This window comes from Apostichopus japonicus, chromosome 2 (assembly GCF_037975245.1).
Source record: "Apostichopus japonicus isolate 1M-3 chromosome 2, ASM3797524v1, whole genome shotgun sequence".
Taxonomy (NCBI): domain Eukaryota; kingdom Metazoa; phylum Echinodermata; class Holothuroidea; order Aspidochirotida; family Stichopodidae; genus Apostichopus; species Apostichopus japonicus.
Genome location: NC_092562.1, coordinates 24756164 through 24782572, shown reverse-complemented (window position 1 = coordinate 24782572; position 26409 = coordinate 24756164). Strand labels below are relative to the sequence as shown.

Below are 26409 nucleotides of genomic sequence, written 5' to 3'. Positions count from 1 at the left end.
CTAGATAGCTTAGGGATTACATAATTATTACTTAAGAAAAAGTCACACAATATTTGTTCACTACTGTACTGTGAGTACTGTCTGCAATCACGTTATGATGGCAGTCGTTTCATTTCTATGGTTGCTTAACAGTATGAAATTTGTGAAAAATTTTTCCCCTCGTTGAATACATTTGATGTTTCATTAATGGGGGAAATCAATTTTTATCCAAAAGTCACAACATCAGTTGTTGTCAATTGTTTCTTCAAGACCTGATTGAGCAACCAGGATGGTAAGTATTTATCACATGGCTCTGAGATTTCATTGTGAGGGTGGTGCAGAACATGAAATAACAAGTGTTTGAAGGGTCATTGGCATTGCCACTTGGTTGTGCTGCAAAATTGCTAAAAGTTCCAGAGAACTTATGAGATCCTACTAATTATGGCCAAATATTCGTAAGTGTTAAGTAAGACAAGATGCAATGCTCTAAGAAAGATTAAGTGCTGAGAAAGCTTTAAATTAACTGTGTTAAAGTCTCGGTACAGTACATGTTTGCCAAATTTAACCTTCAACCTTTGCAGCTTACTGCACTAAAAGCTCAGTGAAAATGACACCGTTCCATGCAATTTCCATATCAATATTCATTATATTTTTTATTGAGTTACCTGTCGTTAAACATTTTGAGCCTGAATAAAATACGCCAGATTTATTAACGGGTCCGTAGATTCTACAAACTTCAATCAAAAGTCCCGCCCAACAGATCATGGGCCAATCAAATTTCTATACTTTCACTTTCGTGGCTAGCCTGTGTTAGGTCCCTTCTCTTGAATAGTATCTTTTTTTTGGCCTTACCGATGTACAGTAGCTTGCAATACTTGTCATTTCCTTCCATCGCATGGATTAAACAGGTGTTTTCAGACGTTTCCTCTGTGAAATTGGGTAAAAAAGTGGACGATCCGAGTATATGTACAGTAGGTTACATTTGTGTAATGAACATGTTGATATGGTTGGTTGCAGTGATTTTACGGTAATCCGTGCCATAAGGGCAACAGAAAATAAGTTTCTTTCTTGCAATTGCGACAGCTTTTCTCCATTAAACCCACCTGGTCAGAGCGCATTTAGAATAAGACACATTGAATCTGCTTTGGAATTTTGTTTTCCAAAATTCCGAAGCAAACGCGCAAATTGAGACTTTAAGTGTTTACGATATCATGGGGTGCTCCGGCTCAATAAGGTTAGCTCAGTCAGTAGAGCATAAGACTCGTAATCTGAGGGTCATGGGTTCAAGCCCCTCGTTGGGCGCTGTGTTACTGTGTATTGGGGTGTTCTGATTCAATAAGTTCAGGGCTCCATTATTAAATGAGTAGAATTAACAGCAGTTAAAGAGAACTCCAGACGTAGATATCATTGTAGAACCTAAACTTTATATTCTTCTGAGATAAGATTGTTGCTGGAGTGCAGATCCAGAATAGTGTATCTGAACTGCACTCTCTGTAGTCTGGAATGCTACTGTACAGTAGTTCTTCTTCATACTAAAAAAAACTACAGTATTTAAGTCAATAAAACTTCCTGAAAATGGGCAATAACCTCTGTGAAATTTAGACTCTTTGTCTTAACTATTTAATTAAATATATGCTAAGGCACATAGGAGAGGACTATGACTAACCACATTTTAATAAACATGAGATGCAACAGGTTGTCATCTGTGGTAAAGCATGAGGATTTCATGGAAATTAAGACAAAGGGGGCTTGTACGACTATGATGTGGGTGAGAGGTGAATAAACTCGGAAACAGGAAGTATAGTAGTTACTCTTTACACAAAGAGGCATTAAAGCACAAGCTTAAAGTGATATGATGGGGATATACTGTAAAGTACTACATTACATAAGTTTGAGCATTGGTGGCCATTATTTGACTTTCTAGCAGATTTGAGGCCCTTGAAATATGACAGTTGAGACCTTTTTGTTGCTAGTTTGCTGTTTATCTAGCAAATATATATTTACCATCTGGTTACTCCATATGTTTTTCAATTAACATCATTAGAGTCATGTGAATTGGACATAACCTTGCCATTATGAAAGATTACAATATTTGTTATGAAAGTGAGAAGAAACTGTAAAGCAAACTGCTTATATCTACTGCAACAAGCCTGGTGTAGGTAAATATGTAAAAGTCAGATGGTCTGACGATTCTTCATCCAGAGAGCAGGATCTTCAGGGCAAAAGTTGGAGTGAATGTTCATTTGTTTCCTTCCGTTGTTCAAGTACAGGCACTGTTTATTTTTCAAGTTTTCTTTATAAATTATTTTTTTATCATATATACAGTAATCTAATCAGAATGAGTTTGTCTTGATTTAGAAATCAATTGTTTGGTGATATCAAGTGGAGAGTCAGTCATTCATTGTATCCTACTATAAGGCTACCTAACATAAATTCATTGCGATCTGTTTCTCGTTACCAGGCAAAGCAGACAGCGGCTTCGCATCAGATGGCAGCGACACGGAACAAACGTTACCTGCAACGGTTGCTAAGGAGGAGGAAGAGGAAACAGAGAGAAAGGATGCGCCATCAACAAGTGGTCCACAAGGAGCATATAAGGTATGTCAGCCTGAGGTTATGGAAAGAAAATTTATGGTCACATGTACTAGAAACCTAAATTAACAATGGTCCAAAAATTGTACGAACGATATTGCAGGAGAGTAAATGACAGACATTGGTTCCACTTGTTTTGAAAGATGCTTGTTAGCCTTTTTTGCTTTCTTGGGAAAAAATGGCAGTCTGAAGAACTTGAATAATTTACAATAATGGGGATAAATTCACAGCATTGTTGGCAAACACATCTAGTTAGTCTTTTTGGTATCAGGGTTACCCTGATATCACAAACATGTGCCAGACGCTGCTGAGCTACTTTCTCGTTCAAAATGGCCAGACTTTCTTCCAGCCCTGATGGTAAAGCTCACACTACATATGTTTGTATGCGGGCTTAATACAGCACTGGAGGGTATAGACTCAATGCCATATTTATGTTTCAAGCCTGAACGAAAAACGTTTAGCATATAAGAGTAAGTTTTCATATTTGTGATAGATCTCACAAGATCAATGGAAAAATGTCTGAAGCTTAACAGTGCCGTAAGATTTGTTCATCGCAAGTTAATCTGTTCAAGTCCCTAATGTTTGTTTGTTTTGATGACCGTGTTAATGTTAATTTCCAATTAATTGTAATTGAAAAAAAATTGATTTCAATTTAGATTGGAGATGTGATAGATGCAATGGATCTCAGCGTCGGTGCTTGGTTTGAGGCTGAAATTGTGAAAGTTACGGATAAAGAGGAAATAAACAATAACCAGGAGGATGGAGAGACCGCAAGTGGTCTAAATGGCACAGAGGGCGGTATTTCAACATCTAATACTGTAGATGGCAAAGAGGAACCAATGGAAGTAACAGAAACTAAAACCAAAGAAACTGACTGCGTTATATACCACGTGAGGTTTGAAGAGTGAGTATAGCAACCCTCCTCAGTATTTCTATACCATTTGTAATTGTTGGCGAGTGACACAGTTTTCAACATCTGTGGCACAGCAGTTAAAAAGTGGCTGGACTGCTAAGTCTAACACACAAAGCATTTTTAAGGTCTGTTCCTCGGAACTCAAAATATGATAGGCAAACAAGACCTATACTGTATGACTGTTAATAACATTTTATAACATAAGTATTTCAAATGGGTCAACAAACAAGTGCAAGTTGAATGTCCTCATAGTGTGCTTTGATGTTTTATGAAGTTAAATGAGCACATTTTGGAGGAGTTATTTAAAAAAAAATTGTGAAATGCTGGAAAAAAACATTGACATCTATGTGTCTACAGTACATTTCACATTAGGAATTGGCATAAAAGTTCTATTCTGTAAAATCCTTACCAGTGAATTAAATGGTTGGATGCTTTGTCAACATGATAACTGATTCCTTATACCTTTCTTGATATGGCCACCACATTAGTCAATAGATAATCTTCTTCATTTTGGTGTGCACAAAGTGTGCATATGAACATGTATGGCTTACTACCACACCGTGAATATGGTTAGGCATCGTAACCACCTTACGTTTTCCTTTTCTGGTCTGTCGTAGTTATGATGAACAGGGTATCGTGCAACTCACTAGCAACTACCTCAGACCAAGGGCTAGGACACTCATTGCGTTCGAAGATGTCTCGATTGGCGATGTGGTGATGGCGAATTATAACTGCGATGAACCAACGGAGAGGGGGTTCTGGTACGATGTTGAAGTAACAGATCTTGTAAGTACCCTTGGAAAAGCACAGTGTGGAACTGTAGAAGTAAGGAATCTTGTAAGTACCCTTGTAACCTGCTGGGAGAGCGCACAGTGGCACTGTAGAAGTAAGGAATCTTGTAAGTACCCTTGTAACCTGCTGGGAGAGTACAGTGTGGAACTGTAGAAGTAAGGAATCTTGTAAGTACTCTTGTAACCTGCTGGGAGGGTACAGTGTGGCACTGTAGAATAAGGAATCTTGAAAGTACTCTTGTAACCTGCTGGGAGGGTACAGTGTGGCACTGTGGAAGTAAGGAATCTTGTAAGTACCCTTGTAACCTGCTGGGAGAGCGCAGTGTGGAATTGTAGAAGTAAAGAATCTTGTAAGTACCCATGCAACCTGCTGGGAGAGCGCACAGTGGCACTGTAGAACTAAGGAATCTTGAAAGTACTCTTGTAACCTGCTGGGAGGGTAAAGTGTGGCACTGTGGAAGTAAGGAATCTTGTAAGTACCCTTGTAACCTGCTGGAAGAGCGAATGGTGGCACTGTAACTAAAGGATATGAGAATTGGATGGGGATTCAGGCACTGCTGTGACCAGTCTTAAAAAGATGGAAGTTAAACTGCAAATGAAGGATGCATGGTGTCTGAAAGGACAGCTGTTTTTTCAGTCTCCAAGTCTCTGCATAGTTTGACATATTCCAATTAACATAAAGTTTACTCACAACTAGCTTATTTTAACAACCAAATGTTGCCACCGTTCGTTTGGCTACCTTATACATGTCTGGCCATCAACCAGTCAGAGAGCTTCTTTTGAGGTATTTTCAGTCACGTCCGCTAAACTGAGTTGAAGCTTCGAGCATCAGTAAAGTTTAATCCAGGTCCCCGAAATGGAATTTTCTGGATTTACCCCTGCGATTCTTCTTGTGCTTACTGAAGACAAGATATTTAAATCGTATTTTCACAACGCATATAAATTGAGATATGTTATGGCACTTTACAAAGTCGTTGTAGTTCTGTGAACATGATAGATTATGTGCATAAATTAGAACCCAGAGCAGTATCTATGGCACCATTAAGACCAAAATGACAACATGCTCTACAGGAGTGCTGAAGATCCCAATTGTAATGTGTTTGGTGATGTCCTCTTAGTGTTCTATACTTAGCTTAATGAGACAGCAGGGAGAAATTCAAAATTCTTATATGTCAATATTTTTTCCGCACAATTCCATCAAATTTGGTACATAAAATGGTTTACTGTGAAAACTCACATTCATGGTACATATCTGTTATTTATGTGTGGTTGGTCGCTTTCGTCGTATCATTATTGATTCATAAGAGAAGATATGTGGGCTATCATTGCTTTCCTGTCCTTGATGATACTGAAATACAAACCTTTCTGAAAGTAAAAGTGTCCTTCTATCACACTTTCTACAAGCAACGTTTAAAAAACAAATTGTTCACATTCCTCAACATTGTAGGCAGTATATGAGATATTTTTTTCTATTTTATTCATTTGTTTCTTCTTTTTTTTATTGCAGAAAAATGGCAGAACCGTGAAAGAGGTGATAGGTAATATAAGACTAGGACCGGCAGTGGAGCCGCTACGAGATTGTAGAGTTAGATTTACAGATGAAATATTTAAAATAGAGAGAGCAGGAGACGTTACTTGTGACCCAAAGGAACTGAGTGCCTCTGGATCACCCATTAAGAGTAAGTATATCATATGTGTGATGTTGGTTGAGAGGAGTGATCCATAGGAATTGACTGGATCACCCATTAAGAGTAAGTATGTGATATGTGTGATGTTGGTTGAGAGGAGTGATCCACAGGAGCTGAGTGCGACTGGATCACCCATTAAGAGTAAGTATGTGATATGTGTGACGTTGGTTGAGAGGAGTGATCCACAGGAACTGACTGCCTCTGGATCACCCATTAAGAGTAAGTATGTGATATGTGTGATGTTGGTTGAGAGGAGTGATCCACAGGAACTGACTGCCTCTGGATCACCCATTAAGAGTAAGTATGAGATATGTGTGACGTTGGTTGAGAGGAGTGATCCACGGGAACTGACTGCCTCTGGATCACCCATTAAGAGTAAGTATGCGATATGTGTGACATTGGTTGAGAGGAGGGATCCACAGGTATCAATCTCGGCTCTTAGTGCTCAAAGCAATATCATTATAACTCGGTGATATCAATGAGCAGGATCGGGCTGGTGATGGTAGCTGGAAATGGTATGACGGGCGAAGGTTACCTATTGTAGAGGGGCTAGACACGCTAAACATCATCATAAAAGAACGCTGATTGTTTTAAAAAATACCTTGTCCAAGATGCCAGATTTATACCAACACTAAACCTATTTGGAATCTTTTGTACAATTTTTGACTGTCAATAGGAACTACCCAGCCAGAGTGTGACCACTGTAAAGACAAGCCGTCCAGAAAGTGTAAATATTGCTCTTGTCATCAATGCGGTGGTAAAGAAGAACCGGAGAAACAGATCATGTGTGACGAATGCGACATGGCCTACCACATCTACTGCTTGGACCCTCCGTTAGCAGACATACCCGACGTCGATGAATGGTAGGTCTTTGTTTTCATTGACAGAATCATCAATATCGCTGACTACTAGCTGTGGATATGTCAGCCCGACCGTTTGTGTCTGGGTAACTGCAATTTCACTCGATCTGTTAGCTTGTAACATAGGTGATGCTGTGGTGTTATGATTTATTGGTGCCTAAGTGGGCAGAACATTAATGGTAAAGCCAAAGTTCATTTTTGTCATTTTCAAAAAGGACATTTTCCTGAGTGAGTTGAATCGCTCAAAACCCGAATCATGAATTGTCATTTCACATTTTGTAGCAGACAGTGAAACTTCATAATATGTGTTCTAATGGGGGTATTCTTTTAAAGGTAAGGGTAAATATTTGATGTGAAAGTTAAAATCTGGTTACAGTATGGAATTACCATGTCAACCTACATCATCACTTTCAGTGCACATGCATGTCAAGATGTTTGATCCTTACTTTCCCAATGTAACAAAATGATTACAGCAGACCAACCCAGTCACTGGCCAATCTTTGTTAACATTCATATCTGTTGCTAAGGGAAAATGTCATGATGTGGCGTAGAACCTGTGACACAAACTGGCCCATAAATATATATATATCTATATCTATTTATATATATATATATATATATGTATATATAAATAGATATAGATATATATATATATATATATATATATAAAAACACAGCTGGTTTCAGCACTTATCTTTCCAATAGCCATTTATGGATGTGAAATCTGACCAAAGGAGGATCAATTCATTTGAAATGTGGTGTTGGCGTAGGATGCTCCGCATATCCTGGATCATGAAGAGAACTAATGATAGTGTTCTGCAGGAGGTCCAGCCAAAAAACCCTCTTTTGTGCATCATCCAGAGCCAAATGTTAAGCTACTTTGGTCACATTGCAAGAAGAGAAGGAGACTGTATTGAGAAAGTCATCATGCAAGGTCGAGTTGGAGGGAGCAGAAAACCTGGTAGACCCAGAACCAGATGGTTTGACCAATTAAAATCTTTGGTCGGATCAAGTTCTCTTCAAGATCTTTATTCTCTTGCCAAGGATCGTCAGAAATGGCGTGCCATTGTTGACGTCACGAGCTGTCAGTCATGACGGGATCGAACCAACCAACCAACCAATATATATATATATATATTGAGCAGTTTGGAAACAAGAAGACCAGTGAACAACATCATTATTACCTCAAATTCATTAAGTGATTGTACATTTGAATCAAACTTTCTAGTGAATAGTTTGCTGTTATGACCTTTCACCATTTAGGTACTGCCCAATATGCAAGAATGACACATCCAAAGTCGTCCACGCTGGAGAGAAACTGAAAGGCAGTAAAAAGAAAGCAAAGATGGCCTCAGCGAAATCAACGTCTAACCGAGATTGGGGAAAGGTAACAAAGTCGAGGGTTTGCCTATTTTTGTTTTTTAAATGAACAAAGATTTAGATCTAATTTTATTTCCAGAAAAACCTTTAAATCAATTGATTGAATTTGCACCGTTCATAGAAAGTATCAGCACTTCATTGGGTCTTAAAACACCAGATATGTAGGCCTAGCCTTCTTTAGATGGTGGAACTTGGCCAGGTAATGCCAAGTAACTACTAATAATACTTTCATCTATGGCGGGAAACGAATTGCCATAGTGTATCAACTTGGGGGAAGGGGAATGTTGTAAATATAGTTTTAGAAATGTAATGTACGAAGCCGTCTGACATTTCCGCAATTTTTTCCCCCTGAAATATGACAGTGCTAACTGCAGTGTATGCAAGACACCATTGTTATCATTTGTACGATATGTGGGCATTCCGTTAAGACTGTCTCAAGAAGTGACATGTATAGTAGGGTGGGGGGGGGAGATGTAGTCAACTAATTATTCTGACTTAAGTTTTCCTTAAGCTGTATTAATTAGGAATTGTTTCTTTTATTCTTTATGTCTGTTTCTTATTGTATGAGTGACATTGCACCAAAGCTTAGCATCGGTCAGTTTTCTTAAGTAATGATAGTATCTCAAAAGCGGTTGAGTAAAACGATTTATGTTTTTCGTTTATATTGGGTCTTTTTCTTCTGCAGGGAATGGCATGCCAGGGTAGGACGAAAGTCTGCACGATTGTGCCGCCGAACCATTTTGGAACCATTCCAGGCATTCATGTTGGCCAAATGTGGAAATTCAGGGTCCAAGTAAGTTCATGTTTCTTAATATTGATTCTATCTTCCTGTTAAGATATATGCAGCATATTATATGAAGTCTTATATGTAATTGTTACCAGTTAAAGCTTGTTTCTAAAAGATGAATTTCAACAAGTACAGTGAAGGTAAATTCAGTTCATCACAGCATTTAACGTCTTCATGAAGTATTGCTTTGCTACACATGAAACATGCATGTGATCAGTATGTGTTGATCCAGCAGATTTCAAGTGGAAGTCTCATCGGTTATTGGTTTAGAATATATACCGCAAAGACTTTTTTATAGATAGTTTGGCAATAAGGAGTTTTATTTTTAACTTGTGTTGTATAGCACATGTACAACGTGCTCATAGTGGCATAACTCTCATTTTGTAGTTGAACTGAACTTGCCTTCAGTATCATAACATGGCAAGCCACGATTGTATAGCCGTGGTAACCATGCTAAACTTTTTAATTGTCCAAACAGTAAAATTTGGTTGTCTGAAAGAAGGTAGCAATATAAGAAAGATTGACCAATATGTACACACTCTAGGAGAGATGTGTAGGTTTGTTAAACAGAACATCAATATGTACACACTGTAGGAGAGATGTGTAGGCTTATTAAATAGAACATCAGCTTTGGGCCAGTAAAACTCCCTCTTGGGTGGATTATAAAGTAGGCATTACACTAAATTATTGCTTCATTTAAGTATCTCCAAAGTGATATCAATTTATCATGTTACCTATTTTGGGGGTATTTAGATGCAATGCAATCTGAATTTGATGTGAACATCTTGTTGCTAATGGATGACCCTCCCTTAAGCTGATTTTGGTCGTCCAAATAGAAATGTGAACATCTCGGACCACCATTAAAAATTTGACCTGAATGGATTATAGAATTATGGCGCCCTTTGAAAGGGTAGCTTTTACTCCTCATCAAATGAAAATCAGATTATTACCAACTTTTGAAACGTGTTAAGCTAAGTAATACATCTATATTTTACATATTTTAGATGAAACTTTGTTGAATCGCTGGGAAATTTCTGTAGAAGTACCATGGTCAGTATCGACTTCGTTGTGTTACCCATCACGACGCAGTTTGCCTTAAAATAATGAGTAATCTGCAGTTCACACGAGGAAAGTTGCAAATAGTCTCCCGTGTCGATGAACAATTATGACCGACACGTAGGAACGTTTAGAGAGAATAATAAGATATGTTCATTCTTCATTATTGGCCAATAAAACAAAATAACCATTGAGCTGATCAATCTAAAATTGCAAGTTACAAGTCTTCTTAAGCTGCCTTAGTATGGACACCCCCCTTGAAAGTTTTTACCTTTACTCGGGTTGGAGAGTGGCTAGGGAGATGATAATTACCCAATAGTTTTTCTAACAAATGTCTTGTTTGTTCAAATGTTAAGTGTGATCCATATGCTAAACTTCGTGCCAGTAATGTGTTTTGATGAAAACATTCTATGCCCCGAAAACATGGTATCTACTAAACCCTAATTTTGTTGTGACTTTGTTGTCTTCAAGTCTTAGAGCTGCTGAAAAGTATACCCCTGTGTTACATACAGGTATGTTCTTTTCCCCCTGTCTCCTGTGTGATCTATGTGCTAACATCATGCCATTAGTGTGTATTGATGAAAACATTCAACGCCCCACAAAAATGGTATTTACTAAAACCATAATTTTGTTGTGACTTTGTTGTTTTTTCGTAGCTGCTCAAAAGTATACCCCTCCCTGTGTTACATACAGGTATGTTCTTTTACTGTAACTTGACTGGCCTCTTTGTCAGCTCAGTAGCGATAAATAAAGTCGTCTCTTCTCTGATAATAGGTGAGTGAAGCAGGTGTACACAGGCCTCATGTAGCTGGCATCCATGGTCGGGAGACAGAGGGCGCCTATTCCATTGTTTTGGCCGGAGGGTACGAGGACGACGAGGTTAGATCCAGTATCACTGGCGCTTTTTTTTAATTTTTCTTCCCTAAAAAAATTTTTTGTTTCACATTTTCTACCCTGACTCTGTAGGTAAGTGAGGTCGGCGTGCATAGGCCGCAAGTCGGCGGGATTCACGGCCGAGAAAACGAAGGAGCCTTTTCAATAGTCCTGTCGGGCGCCTTTGCTGACGAGCAGGTCAGAGGTGACTCGTAACTAAGTTGCATGCCCTCACAAACCTGCTAACCCCTCGCTTGTAGTCCTCTTTTCATCTTTTACACGTAACACTCGACAATAAGCCGTTTCATGAACGAAAGAGAGGGTTCCGAAAGTTGGGCACTGTGGGGATTACTCAAAGCTCTTTTACCCTCTGGTGAGTAGAGAGTCACAAGAGGGTGAACAATTAAAATCTCTTCCAAAATCACAACATTCTTGTCAACTGAGTCATTCGTGGTGTAATCTGTCATAACTGAGTTGGAACTGAGTTTTTGTAGATATCGAAAAAGGCTTTGGTTTACATCAGCATCAGTGCCAGTCATTTGCTTTCAAATGACCTTTGACTTTGTGTCCTTGTTTATCTTTATTTACCCGAGTTCATGAAAGGGTTTATTACTTCCTCATGCTCTTTTATACACAGATGGGATTCAGCTTTTCTGCTCTTTGTAAGGATTTAATTAAATTCATTCTCATCTCTTTGCCAGATGGGATCCCAAAGTTTGGACTTTCTGAGGAATTTGATAATTCAGTTCTTCACTTTTGGTTGCTAAGGAGATTTTTTTTGTTCTTTTTTTAGCAAAGTAATGTGCCTCCCTAGTGCTAACCTTTGGCAGGCTATGCAAAATTATCCTAATGCATTCATATTTCATACTGGGTTTGAGCTTAGGCTCACAAATTGAGGTATCCTAACATTATCTGGCTCAGGTATTCTCACAAGAACTTAATTTCTGTCAAGGTTTTCAAATGCAAGAGTTGATAGCCTTAATGAATAACCATCTTGCAGAAAGGCGTCTTTCAGCATAGAGTTTTGAGCTTAGGCTCACAAATTGATGTATCCTAACATACTATCTTGTGTTATCTCACAGAAACGCATCTGTCAGCATAGTGCTTATTTTACAGCGTAGTACATCAGTGCAAAATCTTTAGATAGTGTGGCATTCATTTCTCCATGGTTGTTATGTTTTCTAGATTTGTTAATTAGTCTTTCATATAAACATCAGTTGCTGCATGCTCATTCTATTGTTGTTATATTTGATTTGCAGAGATTATTCAAAATGATAGTTTTCCACAGGGTGCATTTAAACCAACACAAACATGGAATTTCCATGGAATTTTTTAATAGTGAAATTTAAATTGATAGATTGATTCTATGATTGGTTCACTTCCAATCCCATATCTTTGAAAATCTTAAAAACGATCCAATTGGAACTGAGCATTTGATCCAACAAACAAGAATTTGGATGTTGTCTGTCATGATTCGCTGCTTCGATCAGTATCCAAGGTTCTAATTCTGAGCACCTGGCAAATATGAACCAAAACAAAGAAATTTTCTCTGAAGGTTTCTTCATATTACTAGTGTACCTATGCATGCTCTTTTTGGTATTCTTGGTCCTATTTTGTTGAGATATTTATTAAAATGAAATATTTCTAGGTGTGAAGTGGTAAATTTTTGTTTTAGTGTTTCTATTGTCCATAATCTTGTTTAGTGGATCATTGCACCATGGTAGAGAGTAACTTGTAACATACCCATTACACATGTTAAACAAGTTTGACTTGGAAAAAAAAGAAAAAAACAGTTAATAATTTGTTTAAGTTTAAGCTAATTGCATAATGAATAATTCCATTCAAATGCACAATAGCAACAAAAGACAGGAAAGAATGCATAGTTTGAGAAGTTTCGATTATAGCTCCTACTCATGATAAGATCTTTCAATATCACAAATGGGCAACATGTACGTAGAAGTTTCATATCCCTTTGAAATGCCCATTTTTTCCATTTCATGGGAGAAGGTACATCTGTACTGTACGTGTTGCGAGACGCACGTTGGGTAAAACACTTCACCACGGCCCTGCCGTGACAGTATCGTACCCACCCCGTCTTGCTATAGCAGTTATGCAGTCCGAGCTTCAGTTGGGTTTGCTAACCGGGTTGATCCACCCTGCGCACAGACGGATGTAATCATTCTAATTCTTATTATTATCATCGTACACTGGTGAAGGGTTAATCTGTAGACTTGCTTTCCATGGGTGCATTCTATAAATCTGTCTTTTGTAGAGAGAGTAACCACTTCTCTGTAGAGCTGCCCTCTATCCTTGGCTTTGAAAAAAATATGCAGAGCTTTAAAAAACTTTCAATGTTGCTGCTGGCGTGACTCAGATTGATACCGTACAGTTTTTACTTGAGACTGTAGTTTAAATTTGTTTGAATTTTAGAGTACATGTCGTGTGTTAAGTAAATCCAAGGTCACCTAAAGGTCAACGTTGTGATAATACCTTGTAAAGCTGAGATGAGTTACGGCTGTTGGAAGTTAAACACTTGATATGAATATCGTCCTTGATGAGATACCAGAAACCTGACATTTAAATTCTGACAGTTAACATCTGATAAAAGTTCAAAACACATCAGGCCCCCAAAGAATTTATTGTGAAATATCTTTCAGTCAAATTTCATTAGGAGACAAATATCACCCTCAAACATCAGTGGACAGTTGAATTTTCCTTGTTCGTCATTAAGGACGAGAAAATGTGAGTTCAGAACTACAATGGTTGTGTATGTTTCAGAAAGAAACGTTGATGCTTTTGACCTCGGTAATTAATATGTTGGTTGATTAATTACTTGATTGTTGACAATGATTGAGAAAGAAACATTGTTGTTGATGCTTTGACCTATGTGTTAATCTGTTTGTTGATTACTTGATTGTTGACAATGATTATGTATGTTTCAGAAAGAAACATTGTTGTTGATGCTTTGACCTCAGTTAGTATTAATATGTTGTTGACAATTTTAAATTTTCTTTCATAACAGGATAATGGTGATGACTTCACTTACACAGGAAGTGGAGGTCGTGACCTTTCGGGAAACAAGAGAACTGCTGAGCAGTCTTGTGATCAAAAGTTGGCGAAAATGAATCTGTAAGCAGTAACAGATTTTGTTTGACTTGGGGAGTTGGGGTGGAATGGGTATCGTGAAGGGTAGGATGAGAGAGAGGTTGAGTGGGAATTGATAGGGTAGGTTGAGGGGGAGGGGCAGTGGAGGTCAAGGTAAATAGGTGTGTGGAGGGAAGGGGTTTTAGGTGATTCTTAATGTTTCACTTCTTCAGACTTGATTCAGATTCTGTTAAGAATAAGTTTGTAACATTTCTTAAGTTATGTTATTATGAGAAATAGAATCTTTCAAAACAATGACACATATATTAATAAGTGTGAGATGTCACCTGAGAGTATTATAGTGTGTTGTCCGTTATGTAATGACACTATGTTTTAAATAGTCGATTGCGACTTGTGACTTGTGTAAAATATGGGAACAAAATGTTAATGTTGCTGTTTAATTTGTTGCATCTAATGTCACACCAGATTTTACAATTCTATTAACGATCAAATTACAATAGTTTTCTAGAGTATGTGCAACAGTTTCTAAAAGACTTTCTGAGATTTTTAAAGAAAAAATTTGTACCTTTTTTTCTATTTTTTGGTTTCTCTTTGTCATTTTTCAGAGCATTGGCTAGAAATTGCAATGCATCACTGGATAAGGTGAACGGCAATGAAGCCAAAGACTGGAGAGGGGGTAAACCGGTCCGTGTGGTCCGAAACTGCAAAGGTAGAAAGCACTCCAAGTACGCCCCCGAGGAGGGTAACAGATATGATGGGATATTTAAGGTAAGACATGACAATAATATACAAAGTGACAATTAAAAGCAGTGAGGTTTGTCCACAGAGGGAGGGGGGGGGGAATTCTCAATAGGCAGCCTCTCGGCCAAATTCTGGCTCGAAAAATAAAAAATAAACTTTACACACCTTCTTGCAACGAACAGGAAATGCTGACCCTTAAAAGGCTTAGATTAAATTTTGGATTTAACATGATAAGGTTGACAGATTTTATTTTTGGCATATAATATAAAAAGTCAGAAATTGTGAAATGAATGCAATTTCTTGTATTTTTTCTCTGGGAAAGGGGAGGGGGCATGGGTGATTTTGGTTGGGCTGTTTTTCTTTCTGAGATGTCAGTCGGAGCTATTGTGTAACAGTTAACTATTCTATCTTAAAGGTCGTGAAATATTGGCCGGAGAGAGGGAAGAGTGGATTCTTAGTTTGGCGATATCTCCTGAGGAGGGATGACCCCGAAGCAGCTCCCTGGAGCAGAGCAGGGAAAGAAAGAGTCAAGAAACTGGGGCTTACCGTTGAGGTATGTAGTACAGGTGATTCCATTATATTATACAGGGGAGCAGATAGGTTTAAATCTGCAAGCATTTGCAGTTTTAATTTTGCATTTATAGTAAAAGGGAGGGAACTATTCAGACATTCTGTGAAAATATTTAGCTAGGGTTCCATAATCACCATAACTGGTGATGTAGTGACCTAGCATATAGTAGTTTTATGTAGCTAAGTTGAATTCAGATTTTTATGAGAGCTGTTTAATCCGACAGAAATACATCTCTAAATGTTATTATTTTAGCAAAAGTGGTTTATTCTGCTGCATGGGTGAGAAGTATATGTATTAAGCAACTAAGATCAACCAATTTATAGTAAAGCTGAGCTGAGAAATACTGACGCTCTTACCACCCCCCTCCCACCCCCTTTCATCCCACCCCATCATCAATCTAACCTAAGTATTTCTATCTGTAAATCCTAAACATGTTCATCTAGGTTATGGAACTGACTTAGTACTAAAGAAGTTCCTAAAAGGACATGTGTGGTTTTGTATTGTAGCAAATGCCTCACAATTTGCCATTGCTTCCATTTGTCCTAGTTACAACTTATTAAATTATCCACCCATATTTGTTAAGTTTTGATGAAATTCCAGACTCTATGACCTGCCATCCTATTTTCTTTTTCTGTCAAGTTTCTATATTTTGTTCTATTCTCAGTATCCAGAGGGTTACCTGGAGGCCATGGCTGCCAAAGAGAAGGAGAAAGAGAAAAACAACAACAATTCAGAGTCCGATGAAATAACAGAGAAAAATGCAAAAGGCAAGAGGAAATTGAGCAAAGGTATGTTTGGTTGTTTCACACAGATATGATTGATTGATTGATTGACTTTCAAACAATTAGTTTTTGTCTCTGTAAGTTTTGTGAGATGAACAATTGGCTTTAGTCAGCCAATTTCCCTTTTTAGAAAGAAACTAATAAATTTTGGAAAATTTGTTACCGATAGAATACAGTACAGTGACTTATCATTTAATTTGGCTTGAGTCAAGAAAAAACGGGAATTTATCCATGATCGCATTGCAAAATGTTATACAAATTGTTCAAGTTGCTGTACAAGTGTAAAGATGTATTCAAGGAGAGGAAGAATTCCGTACCTTTGAAAATGCCACACAAAAGTGTGAACGCTAATTTTTTTCCTACATAATTACTGGACTTGTACATCCATGTATGTGTTCTCACATATTCATAACGTGATACCGAGTAAAGTCGCACATAGGCTCATGTGTGGCAACTGAGAACACACTAAGGAGAGGTAATGCTGCACACAGATTGTTCATACATGGTACGGAGTAGATCGAACATAGGCTCATTTGTGGCAACTGAGAACACACTAAAGGCCCGGTCACACTATACCGATATTTTATCGGAATACTATCCGATTTTCCCAGAGGAATCGAAACAGACAGTTTTTCGTTCGGGTCTTCTAGCCACAGTGATAAAGGACCTGATTTGCTATCTGTTGAGCCATTCCGATGTGGAATAGCCCTCTCCTAACTTTTGATATTGACTCCGTTTCCTTTTATCGGTTAGCTATCCGATTTCTCTTCCGATTTTTATCGCTTTTCTATGTGACGTCACTTCAGAATGTAGTCAGTTCTAGAACCCCTCAGATTTGAAGTAGGTATTCGAATATTCTACTGCATTCATTACATTCACTACCACAAACCTCACTCTTCGGCCTTAAATCGGAAAAATCGGACCGTATTTCGATAAAATATCGCTGTAGTGTGACCGGGCCTTAAGAAGAGATAATGCTGCACACAGGTTGTTCATACATGGTACGGAGTAGTCGGACATGGCTCATTTTGTGGCAAGTAAGAAGAGATAATGCTGCTCACAGGTTGTTCATACATGGTATGGAGTAGATCGAACATAGGCTCATTTGTGGCAACTGAGAACACACTAAGAAGAGATAATGCTGCACACAGGTTGTTCATACATGGTACGGAGTAGATCGAACATAGGCTCATTTGTGGCAACTAAGAACACACTAAGAAGAGATATTGCTGCACACAAGTTGTTCATACATGGTACGGAGTAGAGTCGGACATAGGCTCATGTGTGGCAACTAAGAACACACTTAGAAGAGATATTGCTGCACACAGGTTGTTCATACATGGTACGGAGTAGAGTCGATCATAGGCTCATTTGTGGCAACTAAGAACAGGTAATGCTGCACACAAGTTCAAACATGGCACGGGAGTACAGCCATATGATACTGCCACTCACAGATTCTTTTATCGATTCGTATCGCAACAGCCGTATATATGCCCATACATAAGTGGCCTACGTTTCTGCTAATTTATACCTAGTCAATATTGGCATCTCAAAGTGACATTTTCCTGTAAGCTTTTTTGTCATAGTTTTCCTTTGAGAATGGAATGATTATCATTCCTGTAATTTGGATGGATTTAACTCCCAATTGAAATGATCATTGGTGAATTGAAAATCATGATTTTACAATCGCCTGACTTATGAATTTGTTTTGCTCTTATAATAAGGTACCCCAGAAAGGGGTTCGCCGTCTTCCAAGAAAGTGAAGCATGAAATCTCATCGGAATTTAAGAAACAAGTGAAGGAGGATGAAGAGAATGCCAAGTTATGGAAGGATGTCCTTGATGCCATCAAAAAAGGAGAGGTGAATTAAATGGGAAATAAATGTTCATGTCTTTTAATTTAAACTGTTGTGATTGCAACTTCATAAGTCTGTTAGTAGTCTCTTATTCTTCATAAATCTGTAAGGATTCATAAGTCTGTTCATTCAATCTGTTGTTCATAATTCTGTCCTTTTCTCTAACCATCATTGCTCAAACTAATACAATGCAAGGGGTTTTTTTTTCTTGTACACACAATAGACATTTCTGAGAAGCAAAACTGATCAGTTTGTCTAGGTCAAGAACATGATTCCAGAAATCCAGATCAAATTAACCAATCGAAGGTGGACATGTTGTAATTGGTTTTGTTGATTAAGAAGCACTTTGTTCATTAATATTTTTCATCATTATTCTAATCAAATGACACTAAAGCATTCTGTGTATTTAAGAACAAGTTGGTTTTTTGCTGTTTAGTTTGTAATGGTTATAGAAATAAGTTTTTACTTTCTTTTCTTTTTGTCTGTGAAGAAATTGTTAACTGCCGTGGAGGAGGCGTTCACCTGTATCTGTTGTCAAGAGGTTGCGTATAAACCAGTTACAACTCCATGTAAACATAACGTCTGCAAGGTAAGTGAAAATCTCGAAATAACTTTACCTTTCATCATCGACATGAAATATGTATTAAGAAGAAGATAATTCACTCAAGAACAAATTATTATTGTTGTTAAAGATAAAGGAGATATTATATCCAACTGTCATCTATGTATCATAAAGATGCTGACTATGAACTAAACTCAAGATCAAAAGTTAGGATAGTATTTTGGCAAAATGCGACATTGAAGTGCTACATGGTTCATGCACAATGCATTATGGGTAAATTTTCATCCATTCCTTGGTTCTTTTGATGGGAATTTTTAGAGAATGTAGTTCCTGTAAATAAATGTACTTTGTTAACAGTTCTATGAACAACATTTGCTAATATTTACCAAATAAGGGAAAGTACTTAACAGGAGACAAAACCATTGAAAAATTCAAAGTTTCTCTGTGGTCTGATGTTGCTCATACATATAAAAACATAGCCTTGATCAATCACAGGGCTGGGGGCAGGGGAGGGGGAGGGGTAAGGGATATCGATCAGGGTAATGATGACGGTGAGACAGTTGTTTTAAGTGGACCCAACGTAAGTGTGCGATGGCTGTAAAAGTCGCCTTGCCAATTTGAGGGGGGATAATATTTCGGGAGATTGTTTCAAGTGTGGTAATTGGTAGAATTAAAGCACACTTGTTTTTTTGTTAATTAGCAAATTGCTTCATAGAGTCAATTCACAAGTGAAGATGAAAACTTTTCGCATAACCCTCCTCTCACTCTGCCCACCACCACATATGTGCCAGCATGGACATAACATCATGCAAAAAATCTGAAATCTTATTGTTCATGTAGGTCATGTTTAGATTCTTAATTTGTTCTTTATGATGGATTGTGAGAAAATGGGAAGTAAACTCCCTCCTAAATGTTGCCTTGTATAATCTGAGGAATATCCGCAGGGCAAGCTCTATGAGCTTAATGACACTGAAGTAAAGATACATGGCAATAGCAATGGTGAATGTGTAGGAAGGAATTTTATTTCGCAAAAATCTATCAAGTGATAGGCCCACAGTACGATGAAGTGCAAAGTCAGTTGTTTTGCTAATGATCGATTCACGATATCAGCTGATTGGAATGTTGTATAAACAGCTAATATATCCATGAACTTGTGACAACAGATTTGATTCAGGTGTTATACTTTTCATGCACCGGGGGTGTGAACCATTACACAACTGTCTTGTATGTGTGACAGAAACTTCTTGCAGGTGTTTATTAAAGATTCATAGAATTTCCTCGTGTTTTACGAAAGTGGTCGTAATCTTAAGTATGATGCAGAGGTGATCAAGTTATACATATATCCTGTAATGGTAACAGAGAGACGAGATACAAATTTTTTTTCATTTCGTGCAAAGTGGGACATATTTTTTTTCGGTACCGATATTCGATGTGGCAGTCACAAATCTTTGAATCGTGAGGTACAGTAGCTTGATGGGAAGAGATGTACGAGTATGCACCTTTCGTCTTTCTTTGAATCATCACAGATTTCTTTTTCTCTCTCCGCACCGACAGTCCTGTTTGCAGCGGTCCTTCAAAGCCGATGTCCATTCCTGCCCGTACTGTCGCCACGAACTTGGCAAAGGTTACAGCATGACCGTGAATACTTGCCTCTCCAAGATCCTCTGCGAGTTATTCCCCGGTTATGAGGCCGGACGTTAGTCCAAATAGTTCTGAAGTCGTTTGAACGGCGGTCAGTTTACCTCACAGAGGGCAGTGTTCTTTCCTTATGCATTACAACTTTGTTACGTACTTCTCTGCTCTTGTTTCTTGTGGAGAGAATTTTACAACCTTGTTATTATAAAAATTAGTACCAGCAGATAGTTTTTTTGCTATCCAGGTATCAGCTAGTTTAGATTTGATATTTGCTCTTCTTTTGTCAAGAGAAGTTTACAACCTTGTTATTATATAAATTAGTTACCAGCAGATACCTTTTTTGCTATCCAGGTATCGGCTAGTTTAGATTTGATATTCGTTTCAGTAAGTAAGTAAGTTAAACTTTATTGCTCCATAAGATCGGAAAATCGATACTCGCACTTTATCAGAAATACAAAAAAATATATAAAACTATATTAATATTACAATTAATAACTAAAGAAGGTAAGATCAAGTTAAATAGTAAACGAGAGAGAGCCTACCCATCCTAGGACTAGGCAACCACCTAACGACTCAAATTGCTATTGTAAAGTTTTATTGCACGAGGGATAAATGAATTGCGGTGCCGGTTAATCTTAAGTTGAGGAAGTCTTAGTCTCAGGCATGAGCTTTATCCGTGAATTCGCGGAATATCCGTGATTTCTTTTCTACCTCGGGGACAAAAACTATTATCCTAACACACTGTAGCATATGAAAACTGGAGCCTATACCGTAATTTTTGCCAAGTTCCGTTTTTTTTTTTTACCCCAGGCTCATCCCTGTAGTCTGCCAATGCCCCTATCTATTAATCTATCATGGGTTTTCATTTCATAGTAATGTAGAGGTAGCTTTAAACAGATAAAACTTGATTTAGTAAATGTTGGTATTAGAATGTTCAAACAAATGACATGGATTTACAAAAATCTTCATCAGTAAGTTCTACAAAAAGATAAAGAAAAAATAGATAAATTAGTAGATTAATCATATTAGAAAAATGTTAACTTGCGTCAGGACAGATGCACTGTCCACAGATTCAGAAACTCTCTCTGGAAAATTGATGGAATATGCAATTGAGTCTCTGCCAAATTATAACCATTTTACTTGTGGTTCCATGAATACTTTGGTACAAAGTTGATAGTAAACTCTTAGGGGGGTTTATTTGTGGTGCTACAAATATTGGATTTATGAATAATAAATAAACTGCAACCATTCACGCTTTATTGGCAGGTTACTCAAAAAACAGCACGAAACAAGTGTTCTACAGTAGGGTTATTTTGGTGGTGTTATATAGTGCCGCCATCTTGCATTGGAATTGTAGGTTACTAGGAAGTCAATATCCAATACTATTAATAATGGGGTATGATTAGCCAATGGTACAAACCCCACACTAGAATTGTGGGGGTCTACAGTTGTAAATATCCCAGAGTTTTAATAATGGGGTACTGGTTAGCTAATTGTACAACACCCCACACTGGAATTGTGGGTTATGCGGTTGTATATATCACAGACTTTGAAATAATGGGGTTCTGGTCAGCTAATAGTACAACTATCCCACACTGGAATTGTGGGGGTCTACAGTTGTAAATATCCCATAATTTTAATAATGGGGTGCTGGTTAGCTGATAGTACAACCATCCCACACTGGAATTGTGGGGTCGTAAATATCCCAGAGTTTTAATAAAGGGGTACTGGTTGGCTAATAGCGCAACCATCCTACACTGGAATCGTGGGGGTCTACAGTCGTAAATATCCCAGACTTTTAATAATGGGGTACTGGTTAGCTAATTGTACAACACCCCACACTGGAATTGTGGGTTATACAGTTGTAAATATCCCAGACTTCTAATAATGGGGTATTGGTTAGCAAATAGTACAACCATCCTACACTGGAATTGTGGGGGTCTACAGTTGTAAATATCCCAGACTTTTAATAATGGGGTACTGGTTAGCTAATAGTGCAACCATCCCACACTGGAATTGTGGGTTATACAGTTGTAAATATCCCAGACATTTAATAATGGGGTACTGGTTAGCTAATAGTACAACCATCCTACACTGGAATTGCTACAGTTGTAAATATTCCAGACTTTTAATAATGGGGTATTGGTTAACTATAGTACAACCATCCTACCCTGGAGTTGTGGGGTCTACAGTTGTAAATATCCCATACTTTTAATAATGGGGTACTGGTTAGCTAATAGTGCAGCCATCCCACTTTGGAATTGTGGGTTATGCGGTTGTAAATATCCCAGACTTTTAATAATGGGGTTCTGGTTAGCCAAATAGTGCAACCATCATTCACTGGAATTGTGGGTTATGCAGTTGTAAATATCCCAGACTTTGAAATAATCAGGTACTGGTTAGCCAATATTGCAGCCATCCCACTTTGGAACTGGGTTATAAAGTTGTAAATGTCCCAGACTTTAATAATGGAGTACTGGTTAGCCAATAGTGCAACCATCCAACACTGGAATTGTGGGTTATACAGTTGTAAATATCCCAGATTTTTAATAATGGGGTACTGGTTAGCCAAATAGTGCAACCATCCAACACTGGAATTGTGGGGGTCTACAGAACTTTGTAAATATCCCAGACTTCTAATACTGGGGTACTGGTTAGCTGATAGTACAACCATCCCACACTGGAATTGTGGGGTCGTAAATATCCCAGAGTTTTAATAAAGGGGTACTGGTTGGCTAATAGCGCAACCATCCTACACTGGAATCGTGGGGGTCTACAGTCGTAAATATCCCAGACTTTTAATAATGGGGTACTGGTTAGCTAATTGTACAACACCCCACACTGGAATTGTGGGTTATACAGTTGTAAATATCCCAGACTTCTAATAATGGGGTATTGGTTAGCAAATAGTACAACCATCCTACACTGGAATTGTGGGGGTCTACAGTTGTAAATATCCCAGACTTTTAATAATGGGGTACTGGTTAGCTAATAGTGCAACCATCCCACACTGGAATTGTGGGTTATACAGTTGTAAATATCCCAGACATTTAATAATGGGGTACTGGTTAGCTAATAGTACAACCATCCTACACTGGAATTGCTACAGTTGTAAATATTCCAGACTTTTAATAATGGGGTATTGGTTAACTATAGTACAACCATCCTACCCTGGAGTTGTGGGGTCTACAGTTGTAAATATCCCATACTTTTAATAATGGGGTACTGGTTAGCTAATAGTGCAGCCATCCCACTTTGGAATTGTGGGTTATGCGGTTGTAAATATCCCAGACTTTTAATAATGGGGTTCTGGTTAGCCAAATAGTGCAACCATCATTCACTGGAATTGTGGGTTATGCAGTTGTAAATATCCCAGACTTTGAAATAATCAGGTACTGGTTAGCCAATATTGCAGCCATCCCACTTTGGAACTGGGTTATAAAGTTGTAAATGTCCCAGACTTTAATAATGGAGTACTGGTTAGCCAATAGTGCAACCATCCAACACTGGAATTGTGGGTTATACAGTTGTAAATATCCCAGATTTTTAATAATGGGGTACTGGTTAGCCAAATAGTGCAACCATCCAACACTGGAATTGTGGGGGTCTACAGAACTTTGTAAATATCCCAGACTTCTAATACTGGGGTACTGGTTAGCTAATAGTGCAACCATTCCAACACTAGAATTGTGGGTTATTCAGTTGTAAATATCCCAGACTTTGAAATAATCAGGTGCTGGTTAGCCAATAGTACAACCACCCTACACTGGAATTATGGGGGTCTACAGTTGTAAATATTCTAGACTTGAATACTTGATTAATAGGTCACCGGGTAGCAAAGAGTGCATCAGTATAGTAGGTAGCCAATATTTCTACTACCCTTAACAATGGGTCATGGGGTTATATTTTAGAGTGTAACCATACCATGTGTGAATTGTATGTAACTGGGTATCAGATATTTCAATCATTTTTTTTTTACTTAAATCATGGGTTTGTGGGTGAGCAAAACAGTGCAACAGATCCAACACTTCATTAGTGGGTAACTGGGGAAGTGGGCTTGCTAAGTGGGTCATCCTGCACTTGATTTTGTGGGGTTGTTGGAATAACCGAATAAAGCATAGCCTTGGTATAGTTGATCAGTGGGTCACGGGGGGGGGGGAATAATTTTGTACCAAAAAAATAATAAATAAATAAATTTAAAAAAAAAGAATATGGAAGGGCAGGAAGAATGAAGGGTAAAGGAAGAGGGAATCATAAGTGTCATAAGTACCAATCATAACTCTTCATTGGTAAAAATTTGAAGAGAAAATTTGAATATTGTTGATAGATTATTCCATGAGGGGTCTATCATTGTGTGTATATACAAGCGTTCCGGGCGTGAATCTGAGAAGATTTAGAAAACAATTTTTTTTTTACACTTTTTTCATATTACTCATGCAAGATTTTCATTAATAACAAAAGACTGTTTTACATGGATTTAAAAGTGATGCTGCAAAGTTTGCATGAGAATAGTTTAGAGAATATTTTCAAAAAGTTTTTTGATTACAAGAAAGTTATAAACAGCTATGCAAATTTGCATTAAGTTCATTATCATCATCATTATCATCATCATCGTCGTTATTGTCGTCATCATAAAACGGATAAGATAGTTGGAAGGATTATCAGATTTGCTATTCATCATGATTTTAGAAAAGAGAAATATATTTGTACGATTAAAAGGCAACAAGGAATTTTTAAAAGTAAGTCATTTAATTCACAAATGATTTTTTTTTTTTTTTTTTGAATTAAAAATCTTTTTGGGGAAAAGCACAAGTAATTTAATTTAACGCAGGTTTTGTTATTTAATTACCATTATTGCATTGAAGAGAGTCGAATGGGTGAAACAGAGAGATGGAAGGCAGGTTAAGAGAACTGTATTATTGTAAGCTAGGGGGTTGTATGAAATGTTACATTTTAAGTTTTGTTGGTTAGAAATGAGTGATAAGCCAAAGAGATAGAGAGTGGTTTGTGGCATGGTATTATGTTATGATAGGTGGGGTATTATAGCCTCGATTCCCAGTATTCTTTCATAACTGAAAAACTGGCAGATAGGTACCAACCGGTTCTGGTCTTGCTTTGAATTCCACGTTGACTTTCATACATTTGCTATTAAACAGCTTCTAAGTATCCCTTTGTACAAATTTTTTTACATTTGATAAAACTTCTTTCCTCACTGCCGCATCCATGAATTATCGCTCAAAGTTGTATCCGTCGATCAACCAAATTTGGTCCAAGGTGGGAGGGGTGGTTGGTGGGAGGGTTGGTGGGTGGGTGGGTGTATTACCCATTGTAAATTATTATTTTTGCTCCGCTTCTCATCTTTTATGGACCAAACAATTTGTATATCACGATTCTCTATTTTTTACCAGTATTTCATTTACCTCTCAGGAGTGACCAAATTTAGCACTATCCTCTTTGCCATTTTACGGTTACCTCAACCCACCGAGTTGTCATATATATATTTTTTTTTAAACAGTCGTGGTAGTCTAGCTGGCCGTTCAACGAATTATTAGAATTTGCTTGTCTTTTGTGGGCAATATTTGCTTCTTTTGCACTCTTTTGGGGCCTTCTTTCTATTGGTAGTGAAACTTACAAGGTATTGATGGGTGAGGAAGAATATCAAACGTTGTGACTAGGAACTTTTTCCAGGAAATTTTCAGGAAAATTTTACTCGGTACTGAAGTCATGTATTGTAAAATCAGAAAGATTTGCAAAATTACGGACCGAGGCCTTGGATTAGGATGAGAGAGAAGAATAGTACGTCTAGGTGAGGATGGGGTCCACATAAGGGGGGTGGGGGAGGGAGGTTAGGGAAGGGAAGATCGTGAGAAATATATGGAAAGTAATGAGTCAGATATGCATGAAGAAACTGCTCTATACAGAGCAGATGAATAATAGATCCAAATGAATTGATGGCGTACTATCTGGAAACTATCCGGATACTATCCGGAAGGAGTTGGTAGCTCAATGAGTGGATACGAGAGGTAAAAATAAGGGATAAAGGAGTGAAAAAGAGGGAATGGGTGCATTGGGGGTTGTAAGAACACTTGTGAAGCACGATTGGGGTATTAAGGAGTTTGTTATTGAAAGATTGGGCATAGTTGATACAGTGGTGTTGGATTGTGTCTCAGTTTAGTCAAGAAAGTCTTCCAATAGTGTGTAGCGGGGAGGAGTGTGTGTAAGTGGTTGGCAAGTTATAA

The 26409-nt window shown here is 37.9% G+C and overlaps 1 protein-coding gene across 5 annotated transcripts in view; it reads left to right on the top strand.

Moving 5' to 3' along the window:
- Positions 1–24966, top strand: part of LOC139983337 (E3 ubiquitin-protein ligase UHRF1-like) — a 31816-nt gene extending 6850 nt beyond the window's left edge. For 3 of the 5 annotated variants that reach the window (XM_071996880.1, XM_071996859.1, XM_071996872.1), the window contains exons 4-18: positions 2441–2577; positions 3228–3475; positions 4102–4270; positions 5783–5954; positions 6640–6826; positions 8087–8210; positions 8889–8996; positions 10821–10925; positions 13942–14048; positions 14630–14792; positions 15181–15318; positions 16001–16124; positions 17843–17979; positions 18464–18562; positions 20090–24966. In XM_071996880.1, coding sequence (XP_071852981.1) covers positions 2441–2577; positions 3228–3475; positions 4102–4270; positions 5783–5954; positions 6640–6826; positions 8087–8210; positions 8889–8996; positions 10821–10925; positions 13942–14048; positions 14630–14792; positions 15181–15318; positions 16001–16124; positions 17843–17979; positions 18464–18562; positions 20090–20236 — 2165 coding nt within the window. In that variant the 3' untranslated portion in view covers positions 20237–24966. Of the gene's footprint in view, positions 1–2440; positions 2578–3227; positions 3476–4101; positions 4271–5782; positions 5955–6639; positions 6827–8086; positions 8211–8888; positions 8997–10820; positions 10926–11012; positions 11118–13941; positions 14049–14629; positions 14793–15180; positions 15319–16000; positions 16125–17842; positions 17980–18463; positions 18563–20089 lie in introns of all 5 variants that reach the window. The other 2 variants (XR_011798613.1, XM_071996885.1) reach the window with 2 other exon arrangements.
- The last annotated feature ends 1443 nt before the right edge of the window (positions 24967–26409 follow it).